At 34.9% G+C, this 24,967-nt stretch overlaps 3 protein-coding genes across 3 annotated transcripts; 1 reads left to right on the top strand and 2 right to left on the bottom strand.

The window, feature by feature from the left end:
• The first annotated feature begins 7,594 nt into the window (after positions 1-7,594).
• LOC143556303 (enoyl-[acyl-carrier-protein] reductase [NADH], chloroplastic-like) lies at positions 7,595-10,256 on the top strand. The gene is made up of 12 exons (XM_077045657.1): positions 7,595-7,773; positions 7,921-8,030; positions 8,640-8,695; positions 8,789-8,873; positions 8,973-9,020; positions 9,108-9,182; positions 9,334-9,445; positions 9,531-9,582; positions 9,651-9,702; positions 9,784-9,841; positions 9,924-10,022; positions 10,111-10,256. The coding sequence occupies exons 1-12, from the start codon at positions 7,704-7,706 to the stop codon at positions 10,254-10,256; spliced, it is 963 nt and encodes a 320-aa protein (XP_076901772.1). The 5' UTR covers positions 7,595-7,703.
• A 498-nt stretch (positions 10,257-10,754) lies between these two features.
• On the bottom strand, positions 10,755-16,793 carry LOC143556302 (enoyl-[acyl-carrier-protein] reductase [NADH], chloroplastic-like). The gene is made up of 12 exons (XM_077045656.1): positions 16,500-16,793; positions 16,238-16,347; positions 16,106-16,161; positions 15,946-16,030; positions 15,785-15,832; positions 15,629-15,703; positions 15,231-15,342; positions 15,094-15,145; positions 14,942-14,993; positions 14,796-14,853; positions 14,621-14,719; positions 10,755-10,994 (listed from the first exon to the last, which is right to left on the bottom strand). The coding sequence occupies exons 1-12, from the start codon at positions 16,771-16,773 to the stop codon at positions 10,837-10,839; spliced, it is 1,179 nt and encodes a 392-aa protein (XP_076901771.1). The 5' UTR covers positions 16,774-16,793; the 3' UTR covers positions 10,755-10,836.
• Positions 16,794-19,186: 2,393 nt separating this feature from the next.
• Positions 19,187-23,909, bottom strand: LOC143556301 (uncharacterized). The gene is made up of 4 exons (XM_077045655.1): positions 23,893-23,909; positions 22,360-22,717; positions 19,906-21,841; positions 19,187-19,393 (listed from the first exon to the last, which is right to left on the bottom strand). The coding sequence occupies exons 2-4, from the start codon at positions 22,713-22,715 to the stop codon at positions 19,358-19,360; spliced, it is 2,328 nt and encodes a 775-aa protein (XP_076901770.1). The 5' UTR covers positions 22,716-22,717; positions 23,893-23,909; the 3' UTR covers positions 19,187-19,357.
• Between the last annotated feature and the right edge of the window lie 1,058 nt (positions 23,910-24,967).

Below are 24,967 nucleotides of genomic sequence, written 5' to 3'. Positions count from 1 at the left end.
GAACTTTCTTAGAATGTGCTTGGCTCTGTGATGAGATCTGGGCTCTTTGGCTTGAGCAATAGCACCTGTGTTATAAAAGAACACCTCGATTGGTTTGTGAATACTTGAAATCACATCGAGGTCAGTGATGAACTTCTTCATCCAAGCAGCTTCCTTAGCAGCATCTGATGCAGCTATGTATTCTGATTCGGTGGTAGAATCCGCCACCACACTCTATTTGGAGCTTTTCTAGTAAAAAGTTCCTCCATTGATAGTGAATACACATCCTGATTGTGAGCGAGAATCATCTCGGTCAGCCTGGAAGCTAGCATCAATGTAGCATCTTACAATAAGCTCTTCTTCCACTCCTCCAAAAACTAAGAACATATCCTTGGTCCTTTTCAGGTACCTAAGAATGTTCTTTACTACAGTCCAATGGGCAATGCCAGGATTTTGCTGAAAACGACTAGTCATGCTCAACGCATAAGAGAAGTCAGGTCTAGTACATAACATAGCATACATGATAGAACCGATCGCCGAAGCATATGGAATTGTTTGCATGTGCTTAGTTTCAATGTCCGTTGCCGGAGATTGCGATTTGTTCAACACGGTTCCTTTAGCCATGGGGACAGCTCCTTTCTTGGAGTTATCCATCGAGAAGCGTTTCATTACCTTGTCTATGTATGTACTTTTACCTAGCCCTAGAAGCCGATTAGACCTATCTCGGTAGATCTTGATTCCAAGAATATAAGCAGCTTCACCAAGATCTTTCATTACGAAACAAGATCCCAACCAGTGCTAAACTTCCTTAAGATAGGAATGTTGTTTCCAGTGATTAGTATATCAATCATATACAGGATGAGGAATGATATAGTGCTCCCACTAACCTTTCTGTAAACACAAGGCTCATCTTCACTTTTGATAAAAACCAAACTCTTTGATTTTCTCATCAAAATAAAGATTCCAGCTGCAAGATGCCTGTTTAAGTCCATAAATGGACTTATTCAGTTTGCACACCCTGTTAGGATATTGAGGATCGACAAAACTTTCAGGTTGAATCATATAGACATCTTTAGAAATGTGTCCATTAAGAAAAAGTTGTTTTGACATCCATTTGCCATATCTTGTAGTCATAGTACACGGCTACGACAAGTAATATCCTTATTGACTTAGTCATAGCAACGGGCAAGAAAGTTTCATCGTAGTCAATACCCTGAGTTTAAGTAAAACCTTTCGCGACTAGCCGTGCTTTATAAGTCTATACATTTCCATGCATGTCGGTTTTCTTTCTGAAAATCCGCTTGCTCCCTGCTGTCCGACATTCGGGGGTAGCTCAACCAAGTTCTAGACTTAATTGTCATGCATAGATTGCATCTCGGCATTTATGGTATCTTGCCATTTCTCATATTCTGAATCTAAGATGGCATATTTGTAATTAGCATGTTCGTTGCTTGACTCGGCTACTCAGAGGACTTCGGGACCATCTAGATGCCATAGGTATTTAGAATTTGGTACGCAAGTCCTATTACTTCTGCAAACGCTTGTGTTTATGTCTGATGTATCAGCAACAACAACTTGTTGATCAGACGTTCTGTGACACTCCGCCAAATTGGTTGTATCTGTACAAATAAAAAACTTGAATTCTAAGCGTTAATTTCCATTAGATTAAATTTGGTTTAGTTAATCGTACCATCCTAACGGTCCGCTATTGGTGCCACTGATGGTCTAATGAAATCTGGATAATGAAGTCTGACACGAATTGACACGTCTTGATGGCTATTTTAAAATAAAGCAATAAATAGCGAGGTCGAGGTGTTCAATCTGCATTCCAACTCGAAATCCCTCTCTAGTTATCTCGTGAACAATGCCCGGAGCTCCCGCGTCGTAGTTTGAGTCCGTGAAGTAGATGCCACCTATTTGAGGCCCCAAAATTGTTTCAAAATGTCGACATGTTAATCAAGCCGAAGCACGATCCAAATCACCGAAGTCCTTAACCATTGTTAACCTATTGCAATGTATATGTTATAGCTTTAGTGAATACATTATAGCTTCGACCCTAGTAGATGATATAGTCAACTTAGAGAAGTTTTAATAGACAAACTAAGCTTTGAGTACAAAGGCTATGATAAAACAAAAGCTTCTACACGACGAAGAAGCGTAGATTTTAAAATATGAACGTCTCTTCGTGAAGAAGAAACATAAAGTTATAAGCAAGGAATTTAATCAAATAAGCGTTTCTACATTATAAGGAAATATAAAGCTTTTAAAAGACTAAAATAAAAAGATTAAAGATCTATCTGTCATAAAAGAAAAACAATTTTCATTTATATAATGAGAGAAACGTTTTGTTACAAGGTTTGAAACTATAGTGCCAGACCATAGGAGTCTGAAGCTGAACCCTAAGACGATTTTGATAACTCATACAAACTTATTTCGAACTATAGATCTAAGATAATCAAGTTAATATATTCAATTGCCAACTAATAATATACAAGTTGAATACGTCTTCACTGTTTTAAATCATTTAAACAAGCCAAAGTTTATATGGGTTTCATACATCCCTAAATCTTTATAAAAGGAATTAATCATTGGCACTCAGACTAGAATATGCGTTTTTCTAGATGCTTGCATATGTGGTTACACGGTGGGCACACTATGCTACGTTTAATCATGTCCCTACTCAGTGAGAGCCAGGGCCGTCCCTAAGATTATCAAAAAAAAAAATTAGGGCCTGGGACATAAAAAACAATAGGCCCTAAAATACAATGTCAAACTCTAATGTAATTTAGACAAAAAATGATAATAATAAACAAAACAAATAATTTTTTTGCAAATCGATCTAGCTAAAATACTTAAACAGATTTGTGTCTTAACTTTTCTTTTATTATTGTTGGTTTTATGTTTTTGATCTAACTAAAGTCATTAAACATCAATAACTTACTAACATGTTAATGCAAAAATTTACTAAACATTTAAATTGATGGGCCAATACACATTTCGGTAAATCCGATAATTAAGATTTGTTTATTCGGCAATGGAAGATATGTGGTCGTATGCGGTGGGTGCTTAGATATTATGATATTGCATGCTTTGGTGCGAGTAAGGAGCAAATAGTGTAATCTTTTATCATTTCTTGATCATCTGCTCTTTGTTGCCATCGTGGAATAAAAATATTTTAGCTGAGGGGTTCAAATAAAACTTTATTTTTGGACTTACAAGTGTATGTTGGTTACTTTTTTTTTACAATGCCGCCTTCATATAATATTTTTAGAACGAAGATTTTTTTGTATTTAGGCTACCATACTTCCTAAATTTGGAGAACCCTGTTACCTCACTCTCTGTATTTAAAGAATATGATAAATAACTTTCTAGCTTTTCATAAAGTTATATATATATATATATATATATATATAGAACATGGGGAGGGATCTTATGAGAACCATGTTGAGTTTTAAGAACTTAAGAACTTCATTCTAGGCCACACATTTAATTAAATAGATTGGAATACGTTGTTGAGATTAAATGTGGCAAAAAAGTCAAAGTATGAGAGAGAATAAAGATATAAGTGTTTACACTAACTTTTACATCTGTTACACATGTATAAAAAGTCGACTCAGTGCGTAAAAAATTCTGTAATTTTTTTATGTGTACATAAGCTACATATATTACGCATGTGTAAGAAAATTCAAAAAAAATAAATCGTTACACTGAGTTCTTTCGAGTTCTTAAAACTTAAAGGGGTTCTCATCCTATAAAACATAAACTAAATGAAGGATAGATAAAAACAGATAAAAAGTTAAATAAAACATAAAAAAAAAGTCTTACTAAATTTTATTCATTTAAAAAGGAGAAATAAATAGCACACATTAAGCAAAGTTTGTCTCCCATTAATTAATATAGTAAAGTGATCCTTCATAATTCCCACAGTCACATAAAAAAATCAAATAAAATATCAAATAGCAGTTGTGCTTTTAACTTGCCGCCGCCTCCAGTCCTCGTCTTCACTGGAAAAGTTTCCGGAAACTAAAAATTCATTCCTCATCTTATTTAATCAATAAACAAACTGTATTAGCCAAACACACACACATACACACACATATATATATATATATATTAAGAAAATCATGGGCCTCACAAAGTGATGGGCCTGGGCTTGCTCTTCCCTATGACCGGCCCTGGCAAGAGCCCATCGAAAGAACTAAGTTGTTTCAAGTTGAGCTTTGTAATATAGAGAGTTATGAAAATGTATTATAATTGGCCAACGCCATTCACCAACATTGTGATGGCGTATTTCCAAATTGTTTTTAGGTAATCAGTAGGAAGAACACCAGATAGCCGTTAGGCACAGATCTGATGGCTCCAGCATTTTGAAAACATATAAAATTATGTTTTGATAGTTGATAAATGTTTTGTAACCGATATGTGGTGTCTAATTCCCTTATATATAAACAAATATTATAATTATCAAGTTTCCGCTGGCAGCAAACACTTTGATAAAATTACAAAAGTGATACCAGCTGTTGCAAACTCAGGCCTCGAGGCCGGGTGTGACATTGTACGAGTGTCGGTACCAAGATTTTAGGTTTTTGGTACTAAGGGTACGGGAATTTTTGTATTTTGTACACGTTTGGAATATGTAGAGGTTTTATTGTATCTTTTGGTATTATGTTACTTGATTATAATGGATTTGATATTATGGTTTACTTTGTTATTATTTTTATTGGTTTTATTTTTGGTTTTGGTATTATGTTTTGGTTGTGGTATTATGTTTTGATAGTATGGCAATTTGGTACCCATATCGGCTCAGTTTAGCCAATTTGGTACCCATATCGACTCAGTTTATTTGTTACTCGTTCTGGTACCAAGGTCATTGGAGATTTGATAAAAAGAAAAGCAAAACGGTATCAAAGCGAGTACCGCACCGATACATGTGCTCGTACCGTATAACAAATTCGGTACGAAACTCGTTTCTCAGTTTTATTGATTTTCTATACGCATACTCTCTAACTCATCCTTATACGTAAGTCAATGTCGGCTTATTTACTCAATCATTAAATACGTTAAAAGAAATTTGTAGGTCACGTTTTTTCTAACGGAGTTAATAGTGTGCCTAATGAATTAAATTGTGTTAATACTTAATAGTGTGCCTAATGAATTAAATTTTGTCTAGAACATTGTTGGATGGCTTCAAAAGGGAAAAAAACATTTTTAGGTATGGTATTCATCCTTTTAAAATGGAGCTAGTGGGTTGAGAATTGAGATCTTTACAAGTACAAGAATAAAAAAATTAGGTGAAAATGAATTTATTGTTAAAAAAATATACAACATTTATACATGTAGATGCACAAGAAAGTTAAGTACACGCCAACGGCTGAGATATAGTATAATAAATATATCTTTTTCGGTTCTATTCATAGTTCTCACCACTCAGTTCCAAACCAGTTTCATACTATAAATGCTAATATGTCTTTGTTTGTTAAATAAACATGATATATTCAATTAGTTTATATTCAAAGTTTACTTAAATATGCACTCTTTCTACAATTCAATATAGTTTATCAAAGTAACTTTTTATAAAATTGATTTAATTGCATTTTAGTGTTTTGTATTTACCAAATGAAGTATATATCTATACGGTTTGGATCAAGTACAAATCAACATAACCTACTAAGTGTGTGAATCAAGAAGAAAAAAGAAAACACGCGGTGACGATTCATGATTAATTTATTAATCGATTAAAGATTATGAATCGGCTTACACCTTATAGAGTTTGAAGCCCTTTGATCGATAAGAAAATACGATCGATCAATTTACAGTTTATAGAGTTTGAAATTACCTTCGACCGATCGATCAATTAGAGTTACAAGGATGTGAAATCAATTGAACTGATCAATTCAAATAATAGAGCGTGCGTAATCAACTGAGTTGTTGCATTTGCTTTTCTTATTAACGGGCATCAATGGGTGAAGAGAAATTACAATATTGTTATTTCAATTGGGTAACTAGCTATTAAACATATATGTAAAGTAATTATATTCATAAGTGGAGTAAATTAAAATATTTACTGGTCTGCCACGTATTGGCACATGGCCTGTCAAATCGTTCCACGTGTTAACACGTGGTTGGACATGTGTCTCTGGAAACTTAACATGGTCTTTGCGTATCGATGGTCCAGGTTTCGGCCATTGCGTAGCGTGACACCGCCTAATATCGGGTTTTGTATTGTTCCATCGCGTATCGCGATGGGTGTTTGGTTATCCCGCCGTGTAGCGCGACGAACTTGAAATTTCAGAATTTTTATTTTAGTCCCTCTACTTCAAAAATTGACATTTTTGGCTTAATCTTAATAGGAAATTCTCGAAATGTTACGATTGGTCAACTCATGAACCCACCGGTTTGACATGAGCACCTATGTCAGCTAAACGTGTATCGGCATGTACATGTGGGGTTTTATCCAAAACTAAACTCAAACTTGCAAATTCCTGTTAAAATAAGTGTTTATTAAGTAAAAAATAAAACATAAAGATAATATTATGAAAACTTTCATTAGTAATAATGTGAAAACCCTTTACACGAACGGAAAAAAAAACAACTTTATTTTGAAAACAACTAATGAAGTTTGGTAACCAGAATCGGTGAACACAAAAAATATTTCGATCATAAGCTCGATCTTATAAATTCTTATCTGCTCGAAAATTACAATACACATTTCTCTTAATTATATAACCCACAAGCTCGGGTATTTATTCTAATTTAGATTTGAAAATCCAACTAGACTAAAATACAAAAACCATAATCATATTCAAATAATAATTAGTAAAAACAAATCTAAATAATAATTATTAAATAAATTTCTTATTGTTCACCAAGTAATTCATTCCATGTAAACTAAGTTACATGCTCAACTTGATAAACAAGACCCCAAACCTAGGCTTGATGAGTCGATCCAATCTGCCTCATTGAATCGAGGACGGGAATTAAGTCAAACAACTTATTTTCTTGAAATTTATGTCGAAATGCTAAGATAAAAAGAACAACAGAAAACTATATACTCATTTCTTTATATAAAACATGGTGTGTACAAGTTATTTGAAAGAGAATAAATTAAATGTTAAATAAAATATTATAATTAAAAAAAAGTCATGTGTCTTCATTAATTTCATTGGATGTGTACAAGAGAGGTAAGCCACACTACACACACTCTTATATGTAATATATATATATATATATATATATACATATATAGATTAGTACACAGGAACTTGAAAAGATTGTTCCAAACTCCCCCTGATCATAGAGGTAATGGCACACTAGTCAATTACAATAGTTGCATTCATCAACATACTTCCAATCTATTATATTCTTCATTGAATTTATAAAATCATTTCATCTTAGTTGTTACTATTACACTGATTTAATCACCATGCAGATTTACTTATGCATGCACATAATTACAATTTACGCATAGATGTGTTAAGAAATCGACGTAAAAAATTATGCTAATTGTTATGATTCTTGCATTGCAGATTACTAAAATGCCAACTAACATGCACATTGCTAGTTCTGCAAGAGCCTCTATATTTTCTTTTCAGCAAGTTTCAAAGTCAAACAATGCGGTTTTCAGTAATGGCGTTAGCGTGGCATCGTGTGCAAAGGTTAAAAGCTCATGTCACATCACTTGTACACAATTATCATCTCAAAATGTAAAATTCAGATTTGAAAAGATGATCACAAAAGCCATGTCAGATTCTAGTGACACAAAACCACTTCCAGGGCTGCCTGTTGATCTAAGAGGTTAATTTTATAAACCATTGTGAATAATATGCATTTAAGCTTAGATGTTTAAGAAATGAGCTAATATTGTAGCAAAAAAAAAGTCTATTTTTCATTTAAAGTTAATAAAATATGTTATAATTTAATTTTTCTCGGGGCGATTTTTAGGAAAGAGGGCATTTATTGCTGGTGTAGCTGATGCTAATGGATATGGTTGGGCAATAGCCAAATCCCTAGCTGCTGCTGGTGCGGAGATTCTAGTTGGCACGTGGGTCCCAGTATGTAACTAATCCTTAAACGAGCATTTAAATGACCGGATTGTTATGTTCATGTTTGTTCGTTAATAAAATGACTGTGATCGTGTTGGTTAATGTTCTAAACGAATAGTTCAGGAATGTAAATGAACACAAACGTACATAAATGAATATAAAGGAACATAAATGAATAAACATAAACCAACACGATATATCAAAGGGTTTTAAAATATTAAAACCAAACTGATATCAGTAACTAAAAAATTTGAGTGGATGTTTATACAAATAAACAACTATAAACAAACGTAAATGAACAAACATAAACGAATGTAAATGACTAAATGGACTAGCATCACAAGCGTTCACGCCTCATGGACAGCGACATTCATTTGTTCATCCTCATTCATTTTATCAACTGAACAAAAAACCGTGCTCGTTCATTTATTTATAATAATAATAATACAAGTAGTAATATTTCAAGAACTATCTGATTCTTCTAATTGCAGCCCATTCAAACTCTTCTTTTTTTAGCAAATATTTTTATTTGACCCATTTTTGATCAAATACCTCAACCAAACATTCTTATGCCAGTTAAAATGCATTTTGTTTTTTATTATTATTCACCTTTTTTAGGCACTTAGCATATTTGAGACCAGTCTTCAAAGGGGAAAGTTTGACGAATCACGCATGTAAGTAATATATATATTCCACATTTTTTTCACTTAGTTTAAGATAATATTATTGCTTGTTGACTAATCAGTAAGTCCAATTTGTGATGTTAGGTTGCCAGATGGTTCTTTGATGAAAATTGCTAAAGTATACCCCTTAGATGCTGTTTATGATACTCCTGAAGACGTTCCTGAGGATGTAAGTCCACAGTCTTTTAAGGACTTTTTGGAAATTTTATGCGAGAAGAAAAAAAGAAAAAAGTAATGAAATCTTGTGTAACGCGTGACCATTATACAGGTGAAAACGAACAAGCGTTATGCAGTGTTCTCAAAGTGGACTATTAAGGTAGTCATTTCATGAACTATGTTTTGTGTTATTTTCACAAAGTCAAACATTCCTGAAAAAGTCAAAGTTCATGTTTTCGCTTCGCAGGAAGTAGCTGAATCTGTGAAAGAGGATTTTGGAAGCATTGACATTCTTGTGCATTCATTAGCCAATGGACCCGAGGTATGCATGGGACGTTATGTGCCAAAATGGTAATATTTTGTAATGATCAAAACGGGCCAGGTCGACCCATTTGAGATAAAACACAACCCAAACCGACACATTCATAAGTCAACGAGTCAAAAGACTCAAAACTAAAACCTTTATCTTGCAGGTTACAAAACCTCTTTTAGAAACATCAAGGTACGGGTATCTTGCAGCCGTATCAGCATCAAGCTATTCTTTTGTGTCATTGCTCCAGCATTTTGCCCCAATAATGAACCCGGGTATAATTCTCATGTACGCTCGTCTTTTGACCGGTCAAAGTCAAAATTTTAATAATCAAAGTTGACCTTAGCTATTATAATGCAGGTGGTGCTACAATTTCTCTTACCGCCTCAGCTTCTAAAAGAATCTTACCAGGGTAATTTCTTTCATTTTACCTTTTTTTAATAACTTTTAGTTATTAAAATTGCACCGTGTTTAATGCAGATACGGTGGAGGTATGAGTTCGGCCAAGGCTGCTTTGGAGAGTGACACACAAGTTAGTTATCCTATCACAAATTTTTTATTTTTTTTATATAATTGGCTTCCAACATTTATAACTATTTAATAATAAACGCAGGTTTTGGCATTTGAAGCCGGAAGAAAACATGGAATCAGAGTGAACACAATATCTGCAGGTAATATAATAAGTCAATAACTTTACTTTATACATACATAAATTTGGTTGCGTTGTATTAATGCGTAGTAAAAATATACCAGGACCACTAAGAAGTAGTGCTGCAAAGGCGACCGGTATTATTGATATGCTGATTGATTATTCATTTGAGAATGCACCACAGCAGAAAGAATTATCAGCAGGTTAGTGTGAATCTTATTTAGCAAGTAAAGAATAATGTATTTTATAATTATTTTGTTTTATAACGATGAAATCAATTTATTTAAACAGAGGAAGTGGGAAATGTTGCTGCATTTCTGGCATCACCGTTGGCTTCAGCCATCACAGGGGCGGTGTTGTACGTAGACAACGGGTTGAATGCAATGGGAGTTGGAGTTGACAGTCCGGCTTTTAAGGATCTTGACATCCCAAGATAGTAACAAGCGCAACGTTGTTGTTTCGGTTCCACAAATAAAACTGTGTACATAACTTAATAACGAGAAAGTCGGTTGATCTTCGTATTGCCCTTTGGCATTTGTAAAACATTTCTAGATGAGAAAGGTTGTAAAACTACAATGCATTTTATAATATTTCGGGCCCACCTTTTGGAATGAACGAAACGATTCGATAATATATGAAACGAATGTTAAATGTGACAACCTTTTGTTATTTGATAATCAAACTTTTGGTGTGATCGTGGATCCAATAAAGGACTACAAAAGGTAATTCGACATTGTACTATAGATCCATTGAAGGACTATGTCATCGGTTCGTGACCAAAAATCATCAGCAATGGACTTTTCTTTGTCTGTCTTTCTTAAAAGATGAGGAGGACCGGATGGTGTAGAAGAAGATAAATCACTTACCCGAAAGACGTATTACAATATATTTTGAATTGATCTCAAGGGTTACAGACTTTAAGCTTATGATTCAATGTAAAATTGTGAGCCAAAAATAACTAATTTAAACAACTTTATTTGAAAAACCGAAACAACAATGCTGTGATTGTTCACCACCTTAATGTTTGTTGGCTCTTGGGATGTCAAGATCCTTAAATACCGGGCTGTCAACTCCAACTCCCATTGCATTCAACCCGTTGTCTACATACAGCACCGCCCCTGTGATGGCTGAAGCCAATGGTGATGCCAGAAAAGCAGCAGCATTTCCCACTTCCTCTGTTTAAATAAATAAATTACATCATTATAAAACCAAATAATTGTTGGGTTATGAAGGCCTTTGGGCCGGTTTTATTAGGAGGCCCGGTTTTGGCTCCTAATTATGTTTAACCCTAATCCTGTTTATTATATATATCCCATCATGTAATTGTAATCTTGGTTCTGAGCTAATAAGAAAACCTAGTTGCAGCCCGTGGACGTAGGTCCCCTCGCGGGGACCGAACCACGTTAAATTCTTGTGTCGTTTATATTTTCGTTTATGCGTGTTTATCGTTGTGCATGTGTGTGCTGTTTCGCTTCCGCGCGCCGCTTTGTTCCTAACAAGTGGTATCAGAGCTTTGGCTCGTTGTTTACACACGGTTTTGCACGGGTATCGATCGAAAAAAAAAAAAAAAAAAGAAAAAAAAAAAAAAAGGTAGAAGAGGCTGGTTTGAGAAGGGCTGCTACAGTGCCGCCGCTACAGTGCCGCGGTGAACAGTATCCGGCATGAACAGTGTTTCCGGCCGTGAACAGTGATTCCGGCGGTGAACAGTATTGTCAGAGATCTTCGTTTTTCTGGTTAACAGGGCTGTTCGGGGCTGTTTTTCAGGGCTGTTTGGGACGGTTTTCCGGGTGATTTTGCAATTAGAATTCCTGTTTTGGACTTCTTGGAGTTGCAGGTTTCACTCGGGCGTTGCAGGTGAAGCACCGGGTCGGGTGTTTCGGGTTTTAGGGTTTTTTCTTTGGAGGTTGCTCGGCTTCAGGGAACCGGGTTTTGTGAAGACCATTTAGGTTCGGGTTCAGATTTGTTTGCAAGAGATTAGTCTGAGTACTGGTGATGGATAAACTTGGAGAAAATGGAACCAGCGGGTGTGCTGGTGACGGCATAAGTGAAAAAAAAAATGAGGTTAGTGGCAAGTCATGTTAACTATTGCTCGTTTGGATGATCTTTCGGTTAGGGTTTGAGTTAACTGATCGTGTGTACGGTCATAGAACCCTTGGTACCGCTTGATTTCATGAAAGTTCTACTGTTGTTATAGCTGTTTGCCTGTTAGCTGGTTCGAAACTGTGATTATTACTTCTTGTTCGTTTGGAATTGTGAAGTTATATCTTGTTTGGTGGTGATCAGTGGTACACCATTTGAGAGGTTCATAATCTCGTGTTGGGTAAAGTTATTTGCCGGGATAGTACGAGTGGGGTTCATCTCATGGAGTGTTGGTGTGGCATGGGTTGGGATAACAGGAACAGTGGGAGCTGGGCATAGTCGACTTGGTAGGTTGCGTAGAGGTGAGACATTTTAAGAGTCGATGTCGAAAGGTTTGGAATTCTGCTTTTGAGAATGTATCTGGGGTTGATGCATTGAGACTCAGTGAAGGCGGTGAAGACTCTTGGGTTCAAGATTCTAGTTTGCTTTATTTCTTGTTACTCACTTCAATGAAGCATTTGTTGAATCTTTTAGTTAAAGACTTTTGGAAGATACGGTCTCTGTATCGTCGGAAGAAGTGAACCAACTTCCGAGTTATAAGGTCTTGGCTCGCTGAATCGGGTAGAGCTAAGGGGTTTCAGTTTGCAGACATGAAGCCTGGAGCCACAGTGATGTTAGCTTGAGCGTATTCGGAGGTCTGAACATGTTCGGGGTTTTGGTAACAGTGGGAGCACGCGGTGTGTTCTAGGTTTGTTTCCAAAGGGACGTTGAGTTCGGAAGACTGGGAAATCCGAATGTGAAAATCTCTCCTGGTATAGTCTGCTGATTTTTGGAGAGTGATTATCCTCTGGAAGTCTTTGGAGCCGGTAGTGTGAGTAAGTGAGGGCCGGTTAAGATTGAGGATGAGCCATTGGCGGGTTTTGTCATGGCTGGGTCTGTGATGACCGGATTGGAGCTCTCGGGAGCTTCAATGGGCCTTTCAGGTAACTGATGGGAAGGGGCGCTGCAACTGGTGTGGATTGGTAGAAATCTTAGTTTGTTCCTAGAGAACTGGAGGCTTGGAGAACTTCTTTTGTTGAAGTTTTAGCTTGTTCTTGGAACTGGAGGCTTGGTTGATTTCTATTACTGAAGATTACTAGAGTTACTGGATGAATGAGATTGTTATATTTACTTGGATGGCAGGCTGGAATTTATCGCAAGGCCTTCAAGTGGGAGATTGTTGGGTTATGAAGGCCTTTGGGCCGGTTTTATTAGGAGGCCCGGTTTTGGCTCCTAATTATGTTTAACCCTAATCCTGTTTATTATATATATCCCATCATGTAATTGTAATCTTGGTTCTGAGCTAATAAGAAAACCTAGTTGCAGCCCGTGGACGTAGGTCCCCTCGCGGGGACCGAACCACGTTAAATTCTTGTGTCGTTTATATTTTCGTTTATGCGTGTTTATCGTTGTGCATGTGTGTGCTGTTTCGCTTCCGCGCGCCGCTTTGTTCCTAACAATAATTATTAAAAAATACAAATAATCCCCACATATTGACTCAACATTCAGTATACTCTACTTAGGCCTGTAAACTAATTGAACGAACACGAACTAAGCATGTTTGCGTTCGTTCGTTTAACTTTAACCAAACAGACAATCGAACATGAACAATTAAACAGACAAGGGTTTGTTATTCGTGTTCGTTCATTAGGAAAATGAAAGCGTTCTTGTTCATTTATGTTTGTTTGTTAACAGTATAAACGAACTGTTTAAGAATGTAAACGAACAGACATAACCGAGCTAAAATCGATTAAAAGCATATGTGGACAACAATAAGTTGGACCTTAAAAGTTACTAAAACTAGACTAAATTGTAATATGCAAAAAAGAATTAAATGTATATACATAGTTATCACAATCGAGCGCTTTTTGCGCTTAACCGCATTTAATGGGCGAGGCGAATAAATTGTGACTTGCATGCCTCGGATATTTAAAGCGCCAGATTTTTATCCCATATTTCCCATGTGTATTAAATATCATTTAAACAACTTGTTCTTGTTCTCTAGGAGAACCTAAAACTCCACTATTTAAGGGGTTCCATAATCAATCTTATCACACACAAAATCATCAAAGAAACTCAGAATTTACAGGTTATTTTTGTTCTTATTTTCGGATTTCTTTCTTTTTATTCTGCATTTTATGTTCTTTATTTCTTATAATATAATCTAACTTAAATATTTGGTTCAGCAAATGGCCAGTCAATCTTAGTTTTATGTTCGGTTTTTGGTTGTTTTTTGAACTTTTTCAAGAATGAATGCTTGTTTTCGTATTAAGATGTTCTACTTTATTTAAAATTTTGTTTTTTTAATGTGCACTTTTTTTTAAAAAAAATCTGTCGCTTTTTTTGCGCTTATCGCCTGGGCGCTAGGCCCGACCTCAACGCTTTCGAGTGCTTATCGCATTTGATAACTATGTGTATATATTAATGAACGTAAAGTTAAACACTTAAACAAACGAACGTAAACGAATTTAAATGAACGAACATTCACGAACATAAATGAACGAACAGGACATGTGTTCATGTTCATTCGTTTAATTTAATGATCAAAATATTTTGTTCATGCTGGTTTGTTTATTAAATAGACGAACATAAATGAACTTCCCGCCAAACGGTTCGAGACGGCTAACTGAATGTCCAGTTCATTTACAGGCCTCATGACTTGCATGGTAAGATTCACACTGACCTGCTGATAATTCTTTTTGCAGTGGTGCATTCTCTAAGGAATAGTCAATCATCATATCAATAAAACCGATCGCCTTAGCAGCACGACTTCTTAGTGGTCCTGGTATATTTTTGCTAAAAATTAATACAACATAACCAAATTTGTAACGTTTAAGCCTGGCATATGTTTGTAGTACCTGCAGATATTGTGTTCACTCTAATACCATGTTTTCTTCCAGCTTCAAATGCTAAAACCTGTGTTTATTTTTATTATTAATTATTAATTAACAATTATAATTAATGGAAGCCAATTAGAAGAAAAAACTGAGATAGAGTAACTAACTTTTGTGTCACTCTCCAAAGCAGCCTTGGCTGAACTCATACCACCACCATACCTGCATTAAAAAAAAATTTTAAAAAAAAGTTGCAGTTATTATCAACAAAAGAAATAGATATTTTCAACATAAATAAAAAAGGTAAAATAAAATAAATTACCCGGGTATGATTCTTTCAGAAGCAATGTATGTCAGAGAAATTGTAGCACCGCCTGCATTATAATAACTAAAGTCAACTTTGATGATTAAAAGTTTGACTTTGACCAGTCAAAAGGCGAACGTAGATGAGAATCATACCTGGGTTCATTATTGGGGCAAAATGTTGGAGCAAAGATACATAAGAATAGCTTGATGCTGATATGGCAGTAAGATACCCGTACCTTGATGTTTCTAAGAGAGATTTGGTAACCTGCAAAATAGAGGTTTAAGTTATGACCCGTATAATAATGAACGAGTCAGTTCGGGGTGTGTTTTATCTCAAACGGGTCAAATGAGCCAAATTAACAAATTTAGCTAATACGGATGCGGGCCAATTGGATTGAATTAATCAAACAGAGGTTGAGAGGTTGAAACGGAATGAAATATATATTTGATGCATACAACATTAATGACATAATATTGTTTTTTTGCGATCATATTATAAGTAGGCAAGTAGCATCAATAACAAAAAAGGAATAACATGATCCAAAGCATACCTCAGGTCCATTGGCTAATGAATGCACAAGAATGTCAATGCTTCCAAAATCCTCTTTCACAGACTCAGCTACTTCCTGCAAAACATTAACTTTGACTTTTTCATGAATGTTTGACTTAGTGAGAATAACTTAAAACAGGATTCATGAAATGAGTACCTTAACAGTCCACTTTAAGGACCCTGCATAACGCTTGTTTGTTTTTACCTGCATAATTATCACAATAGTCACGTGATATACAAGATTTGTTCTTTTTTTCTTTCTTTGTTTCTTTTTTCGCATAAATTACCGAAAAGTTTTTATAAAGAGTGTTGACTTACATCCTCAGGAACATCTTCAGGCTTATCATAAACCGCATCTAAGGGGTACACTTTAGTAATTTCCATCAACGAACCATCTGGCAACCTAACATGACAAATTAAACTTACTGATTACATTATCTCAAAATAAGTGAAAACATGATGGAATATATACACTTACACACGTGACTCGTCAAACTTTCCCCTTCGAAGACTAGTCTCAAATATGTTAAGTGCCTAAAAAAGTTGAATACTCATCAACAACAAAGCACTACTTTTATTATCACAACCGGTGCAAAAATTAGTTACATACCGGTACCCATGTGCCAACGAGAATCTCAGCACCAGCAGCAGCTAGAGATTTGGCTATTGCCCAACCGTAACCATTATCATCAGCTACACCAGCAATGAATGCCCTCTTCCCTAAAAATAGCTCTCGAGGTTATTAAACTATAACATAACTAACTTTTAATGAAAAAATCGACTATTTTTTTTAACTTTCTTGCAACACTGTTAACTCATTTCTTAAATATCTAAACTTTAACATATTATCCACAGTGGTTTATAAAATGAACCTCTTAGATCAACAGGCAACCCAGGAAGCGGTTTTGTGTCGCTGGAATCTGACATGGCTTTCGTGATCATCTTTTTAAATCTTGAACCGCTGACTTGAACAATTTGAGATGGTAACTGCGTAGAAGCGATGTGAAATGAGCTTTTAAGCTTTGCAGACGATGCCATGTTAACGCCACTACTGAAAACCGCAATGCTTGGCTTTGAAACTTGACGAGAAGAAAATGTAGATGGTCTTGCAACAGCAATGTGCATATTGGTAATATTTGTTGTCATTTCAATAATCTGATTATAAACCTGTATTTGATGCAACAATCATTAAAATTAGCATAAATCTTATTATAATAAAGCTTCATGTATCATTTACAATATTGTGTTAAACAATCAAACTAGTAACATTTAAGAAACATGAGGCCTATCAAAAATAGGGGTGTAAACAAGCCGAGCCACTTGTGAACTACTTACGATCGGGTCGTTAGAAACGCAAATCGAGCCAAGCTTAAACAAGCTCGAGCTTTTATAAAGGCTCAGTTAGTAAACAAGGTAGAGCTAGAGCCCAAGCTTCACATATCGAGCTCGAGCTAGCTCACGACCCTAAACGAGCTTTTTATTTATATAAAGTTTATTAAATATATTTATAATAACTATTATTATATATAAACATACGATAAAAATAACTAAAATCTAAATTATATTATATTATATACATAGGGTGAGGATCCTAAGAACTTTTTAAAATTGATAACTTTGAGAACCATTTTGGACCACAAAAAAAACTCCTTCAAAAACATATTTAAAAAAAAATTTTAAACGAAAATTTTAAAAAAGTAAAACAACCAAAAATTTTTATTTTTCATCCCGGTTTCATAAAAAATAAAAAAATAATAAAAAATCTAATTATGCACATATGTATATTTTTATTTAATCTCGATTTACATAATGTACTCATCTGTGCATTATCATTTATCTTAATTGTACATATGTGTATAAAGAATCAATCAATCAATCAATCATACCCAGTAAAATCCCACCGACAGCAAAGCTATAAGTAGGGTCTGGGGAGGGTGGGATGTAGGCACACCGTACCTCTATCCAAAGGAATAAAGAGGTGGCTTCCAGAGAGACCCTCGGCTCTAAGTACATGTGTATGAAGCAAAATAAAGGAAATCAAAGTTTAACAGTTATATAAAAACTACTACTAATTATAATAATATTAATAATAAGATCACAGTTTAACAGCTATATAAAAGCTAATAATAATATATGTAAGGGAAATACCATTATGTGTATAAAGAATAACATGTATAAAATTAAAAAATAAGTATTATGCATACATGTGTAATTTTGCTAAACCGATATTCATTTTATTCTTTTTATATTTTTTTATGAAACCGGGACGAAAGATAAAAGTTTTTGGTTTTTTTACTTTTTTATTTTCGCGTTTTTTTATAAAGTTTTTTATTTTCTAAAAAGGAGTTTTTTTTCTCAAAATGGTTATGAAAGTCTCAATTTCAAAAAGGTTCACACTATCCCAATCCTATATACATATTATATTATAACTATAAATATATATGTAAATATTTATAAAAAGTTAGAGTGCTCGAACATTAGAATTACAACTATAAGCTTGAGCCCTCCTAAATTAAAGCGAGCCGAGCTCGAGCCTAAAGAAGAAACGCATCAGTTAAATAAACTTTTAATTTCATTAAAATTGAATAAGTAAATCTTGTGCATTTTCTTTGTAGCTGAATAAATGCAAGTAAACAAAAAACTAAAAAGAATTGATTTACCTGAGGGGAATTTGGAACAATGTTACTTTCAGCTTGTTCGTGTGTGTGTATAATAATAATAATAATAATAATATAATAAGTAGATGATTGATTACGATTAAAACGATAATGATGATGAGATCGCCTTTGGGAGTATCGAAAGCAGGTGTGTGTGATATGGGATTCAAACATGGTTTTTATTTATTTTACTTTTTTAAAAGTATTCTTATTTTTAATTTTATTAATTCTTTTGAGCGTTAGCAAGGGAAACTCGAAGCCGGGTAATGGAGACTGAAAAATAAACATGATTATGTTTCAAGGAAAAAAGTGATCGTTTTTCCATTTATAAAAATGTGAAAGCTTTTAGTGTACGTAAAATAACTACCACGATCCCTAAGTTGAAAGATTGAAAAACTGAACATTAAAGAAGACTAGTTTGTTCGATACCCATTTGGGATTACATCTGAAACCTAAGATCCGACCCTACAACCCTTTCGGCGATACACCGGTTGGGTTCCGGTTCCTCGGTTTTGATGGTTCCGAACAGTTTTTTGCAAAACTGTATATTAAGGCCTTTGACAAATGAATTGTTACACACACAAAGTTTAGTTTTCATTTGTGAAGCTTATTTTATATATATTTTATTATTATTAAGATAAAACATATATGTAATTTCAAACCGATTTTAATACAATAATAAATATGACATGTTATGTAGTACACATAAGCTAGATTTTAATAGAACCTATTTCAAACCAAATTATTAAATAGGTTAAGAGATTAAACTAGATTTAACATGCCAACCAAAACATGAAACAATGACACATTTTAAAGAACATTTTGATTTTATATTATTTGAAAAGAATTAATAAAAGAGCAATGCTATTGCTTGACACATAAATAAATAAAAACCCCTCTTTACCAACTACTTCAAAGAAAATTTAATCTCAAAAAACCTGCCTATGAAATGACTATCAACATTCACATTTACTGGGCAAGAAATTCAAAAAGAAGTTTTAAATTTTTATCCGCCAAAAGCGATTCGATCCACCAAAATCATCGTTTCTGAGCCTTATCCCTCCTTAACACCTTCAAGAAATCGTCGCATACTGTGAACTTTCATGAACCTGTGAACTTTCATGAACCTCTCTGAAAATAAAAACCAACCCATTAAGCACAACACGAGTTATAATTTGTGAAAAAGTAAATAAAAACTGTACAAAGTAATGAAGAAGCAAAAGATTCACAAGCATACAAGGACACCATTTTTTGTTCTATTTTCGCTTCAACTTTAAAAATAATTAATGTAAAAAAAAAGAGTTAAAAAAACTCGGGCCCAACGAATAAAACCTACTAAAACGCTATATACGAATACGATTAACAGACATTAATCTAGCAATTTAAAAGGCCATAAAGTATTTCAACTCGTTCGAATGGTTTCAATTTTAACTCAAGTTTTAAGTTCCACCCGAGACCAAATATAACCTGCCCTAAGTAGATGAATAATATTTGTCACCTCTAACAAGCATGCCAATATATATTTAAATTTTCTGCTGATCCTAATATTCATGTGAATTTAAAAGCAGAACGGGTCAAACCGGTCAAAAGAAAAAAATTATAATTTTTTAAGAAAGAAAACATACTTGCAAGATCTCTTATTATGACCAAGGCCTTTACACTTGCCACATTGAAGTTGTCGCTTAAGAAAGTCAGCGGGCCCGACCCGACCCGTCACATCCTTCCTTATCTTAGTGCTGCAAGGTGTCTGAGCAGCAGACGGAGGAGTAACAAGAACCGCAGCATCATCAAACTCAGCATCCATCAATCGTTCCACATTCGGTATGGGATTAATAGAATCCGCATACGCCATCTGGTACATCTCAACATGCACATATCTCGAACAATGATCATACGCGCCCCGACCAGACGATTCCAACACCGCAATCGCATGACAGCATGGCATCCCAGTCAGCAGCCACACCTTACAACTACAATCCCAAATCTCAATATCCACAATATCAACAACCTCACCAAATCTCACCTCAAACTTACTCCCATGTGACCGCAACATTTGAACCGAATGTGCTTTTAGCATCTCGGTTTTCAACTTCTCCTCCATCGCCGGGGTCAATCGGGTCAACCATTGACTCGATTCGACTCGACGCGTGTATATCAATTGCATCATTTTACCCCTTAACTCATCAACCATTTGAGTGATCGATAACTCGTTGGCTTCCGACACCCATGAGTAAATATAATTACCAAAATTTGAAGTCATGTGATTGTACCTTGAACCTCCAAAAAACGCATTCGCCCAGTGATCGGGCTCGCTTCGTACAATCCAATTATACGCTTCGGGTGAAATCGCTTTGATATCTTCCGTATATTTTTCAAAACCTTCAAGTTTCGGTGCATGTGCAGCAGCATAAAGATCCTCGATCATCATTCTTCTCGCCTCATGTGAAAAATGTTCGGTTATATCGTTATTTAGTTTCTCAGCTAAATAACCTAAGCAATAAGCATGATAACATTCTCCACCGAATATTTCAGGCAAAGATTCCCTTAAACCCTTTTGAAAATCAGCCACGAAGGTAATCGGTCCGTGCCCTAAAACAAGATTCTTAAACTCACTCAAAAACCAATGCCAGCTATCACTCGTGTCCTCGTCAACGATGGCAAACGCCACCGGGAACGCCCCGTCATCGCCGTCTGCTGACGTGGCAGTCAACAGCATTCCTTGGTATCTCGAATTTAGAGGTGTGCTATCAAGAAAAATAAGCGGCCGACAACCTTGTACGAATCCGGAAATCGATGCATGAAAACATACAAACAGACGGTGGAAACTTAAATCCGCGTGCGTACTAAACTTAGCGAGGCTTCCCGGATTCGTTTCCATTATTTTTTCACAAAAAAACGGCAATTCGCTATACGCGTTTTTGTAAGAGCCTAAAAGTTGTTCTCTTGCGTATTCTTTAGCGCGTCTTGCTTGTGAATAATTAACCACGATTCCGTAATCACGTTTAAGATCCTTAGCGATGTCTTTTGGCTTAATCTTTGGAGAGTCTTTAACTTTTTCTTTTATCAAATTCCCAACCCAACTTCTCGTGGCCCGAAACGCAGGCTTTATCGACCCACCTTGACAGCTATGCGTCGGTCTCATTGTTTTAATACAAACCAATTGAGTGGTTGACAATTTTGACGCGTGAATCCGCCACTGACAGTTCTCAAATTTGCACTTTACAGTCACCCGTTGATTCTCGTTCTTCTTGTACACGTAGTTGAACCCGTGAGCGATTGAGTATTTCCTTAACGCCTCGCGAAACTCAGCTAACGAATGGAATCTTTGACCGACACCTATAATAAGATTCTCCCATTGTTTTGCACCTATGTGTTCGTTATTGGTTACAGACATGGGAAAAGGATTGACCGAGATCGGGACGGGAACTGGAGTGATCTCATCGACGGTTTCGATGTCGGCAACCTCGTTAAGTGGGGCTACATTTGGTGGGCCCATGTCAGCAGGCGGTAAAACTGCTACCACTTGTGTTTGTGTCTCTGGTTGTGTCGTTTGCGGTCTATGTTTATAAAATAACAAAAACAAAAGAGACAATCATTAAATTGGTTTATAAAGCAATCATCTAAATGCAGTTAGGCCTGTAAACGAACCAAACAAACACGAGCGAGGGCATGTTGGTGATCGTTCATTTAACTTTAACCGAACACGAACATATAAAAGAAAAAAAATTTGTTCGTGTGCGTTCATTAAAAAAATGACCATGTTCATGTTCGTTCATATTCTCGTTTAAAACCTAGATGAAACCGAACATGAACATATAATCAAAACAATTTTTTTTGTTCATGTTCTTTCATTAAGAAAGTGAGCATGTTCTTGTGCGTTCATATTCTCGTTTAAAATCTAAACGAACATAGACAAACAAACTTAAACGAACATAATTAACATATTCCTTCACTTATTAAACAAACTGAACGGTTCATGAGCGTTCGGTTCGTTTACAGGCCTAAAGGTAGTTATGTACTCATGTATTAAACATAAAAATATGCAAATAAAATTAGATCATGAAGATATAATTACCTACGAACCGGCTTCTTTTTTAGTGTTTTTGCAGGCGATGATTCTTTCATTACATAGACCTCGAACTGATCAAATTCATTATAATAATTCACCATTCGACTAAAGTCCTTATCTTTCGAAACAGTGATAAGATTCTTGTTATTTCCAGGAAGGAAATACTTGATTAGCATACCATCAACAGTTGAATCAATGGCTTCAGCTATTTCTTGCTTGAAACCGCTTAGTTGCATATTGATTTCAAGATCAACAGCATAAGAGTCCCCACCACTGTATGACATTAACCCGTCTTCATATGTTTCAAACTCGCCTCCATAGTGGCATATAGCAATCATCTTCTTCAATGGCACAATTGCCATCTCTGTCAACAACAACATTCAATTAGGGGTGTGTAAGAAATCGAAAAAAAAAACGATCCAAAAAAAAACATAAACTGACGGTTTGGTTTTATGTTTTTGAAAATAACCAAACTTTGCATGTAATAAAAAAAGAAAAAATCGAACCAAATTTATAGATTTTCATTTTTTTATTTTAAGTAAATTATATGAATTTAATAAAAATGTAACTTAACATAAATGTATAATAATCAATTAATTATTAATTAACAAAATGGCTTAGATTTTGGGCCAATTTTTTTCCCCAAATTTTAAGCTCAAATGGCAAAACCAAAAAACCCAAAACAGAACCAAACAGAACCCAAACCGAAAAACCGAAACCAAATGGTTTTCAAAAACTCAAAAACCAAAACTGAACATGAGCCAAACCAAAAACCAAAACCGAACAATTTTCAAAAATTCAAAAATCGAAACCTAACCGAAAGTTGAAACCAAACAGTTTTCAAAAATTCAAAAACCAAAACTAAACCGAAACCAAACAATTTTCAAAAATTCAAAAACCGAAACTAAACTGAACCTAAACCAAAAAAAACAAAACCGAATAATTAACCGAAACTGAACTGAAACCGAACAGTTTTCACAATTTCAGAAACTAAAACTAAACCGAAACCAAACAATATTCAAAAATTCAAAAACCGAAACTATACTGAACCCAAACTGAAAAACCAAAAAACAGTAACTTTTAAAAAATTCAAAACCGAAACTGAACCAAACCCAAACCCAAACCCAAAAACCAAAATCGAACGGTTTTCAAAATTTAAAAACCGAAACTGAACCGAACCCAAACGGTTTTCAAAAATTCAAAAACCCAAGTTTCAGTTTCCGGTTCAGTTTCAGCCCAAACCCAACCCAACCCAACCCAACCCAAACCTTACACACCCCTACATTCAATCAATTACAATCAAACCCATCAAAATCAAGAAAATTTGAAACCCTAGAAACTGGCACCCCAAAATCAAAACCCAGATGGGAAACAGCATTAATCTTGAGCTTAATCGAGTAATTATAATTAATATTCAAAAGGGTAATGCTTTATAACGATAATAATAATATAGTCATTGTAAAGAAAGAAAGAAGGAAAGAATTGAATGATTGAATAATAGTATATAAAAAGAGTGAAGTAAGAATAAGAAACAAGTACCTGATTGATGTTCGTACGAAAGTTTGAGGATTTGCAGGTAGTGTTAATAATAATCACAAAAATAATAATAAAAGGGGGTGAGATGAATATACAGGGAGGATGTTACACGCCTCTATTCAACCTTTAAGGGCTCACCTCAATCTTTCTTTGTTTCCTAATCTATGGGATAGCTCGGGTGTACGGTTATTTTAAACTTGTGTTTGGGTTCTTTTGGTTTCGGATTGGAACGGGTTTGGTTTGGATCGGGTTTTGAGCTGATCCTAACTCGTTCTGACTTGTGACCCGACCCGTTTGTTAGTCCTACCAGTTACCATATGATGTCGGCAATTTCAAGTGAAGTTCCTTGAAGTGCAAGGCAAGTAACTTGGCGAGCAAGATACAAGTTATTTAAAGAATATATATGGATCTTAATATTTCCTAATACATGTCGGTTTAGGTTTTTAAGTTTATTTAATTATTTAATTAATTTGCATATTGTTTAGGAATCCTAGTTAGATACAAACGTGTTTAGGTCTGGTTTATATAAATCATGTATGATTTGATTATTGAAATCAAGGTGTGAGCAAGTTTTTAACACAATAAACGAGATTGGGTGTTAGCTAAATTAACGAGTATACCAATTCTTTACCAGTGTTTGTAATACATCCAATACACAATGATTTTAAACTTTGTGTTTGCTTCTTTTTGTTTTGGATCAGTTTGTTTGGTTTCATGCACACCCATTCAGGTGAGTTTTATGACTCTTTGATACGATCATAATATTATCCATGCTCAACGTCTTGATTATGATACAAAAGACTTTTCTTGCAAGCAAAGTAATTAATTAAGTATTTATTTAATTTCCTTATTGTTTCTAGTTAGGTTTGCTTATGGTTTATCTTTTCCTATATTAACACATTGTTTTCTTAAAAATTGTAATTTTCATTTGAGAAAAAGATTAAGAAAAATAATCAGAAAATTGTTCCAACTTCGATTTCTCTTATCTTTTTTGTTCTTGGAGCCTAATCCACTTTATGGGTCTATCGAGAGATTGACCAATCTCGAATCGGTCTCTATCACTCTTGTTGAGTTGCTG

This window comes from Bidens hawaiensis, unplaced genomic scaffold (assembly GCF_021521415.1).
Source record: "Bidens hawaiensis isolate Kalapana, Puna unplaced genomic scaffold, B.hawaiensis_p1.1 tig00018514_1, whole genome shotgun sequence".
In the NCBI taxonomy this organism is placed as follows: domain Eukaryota; kingdom Viridiplantae; phylum Streptophyta; class Magnoliopsida; order Asterales; family Asteraceae; genus Bidens; species Bidens hawaiensis.
Note: the sequence above shows the minus strand (reverse complement) of the source record. Positions and strands in the feature narration are given on the sequence as shown.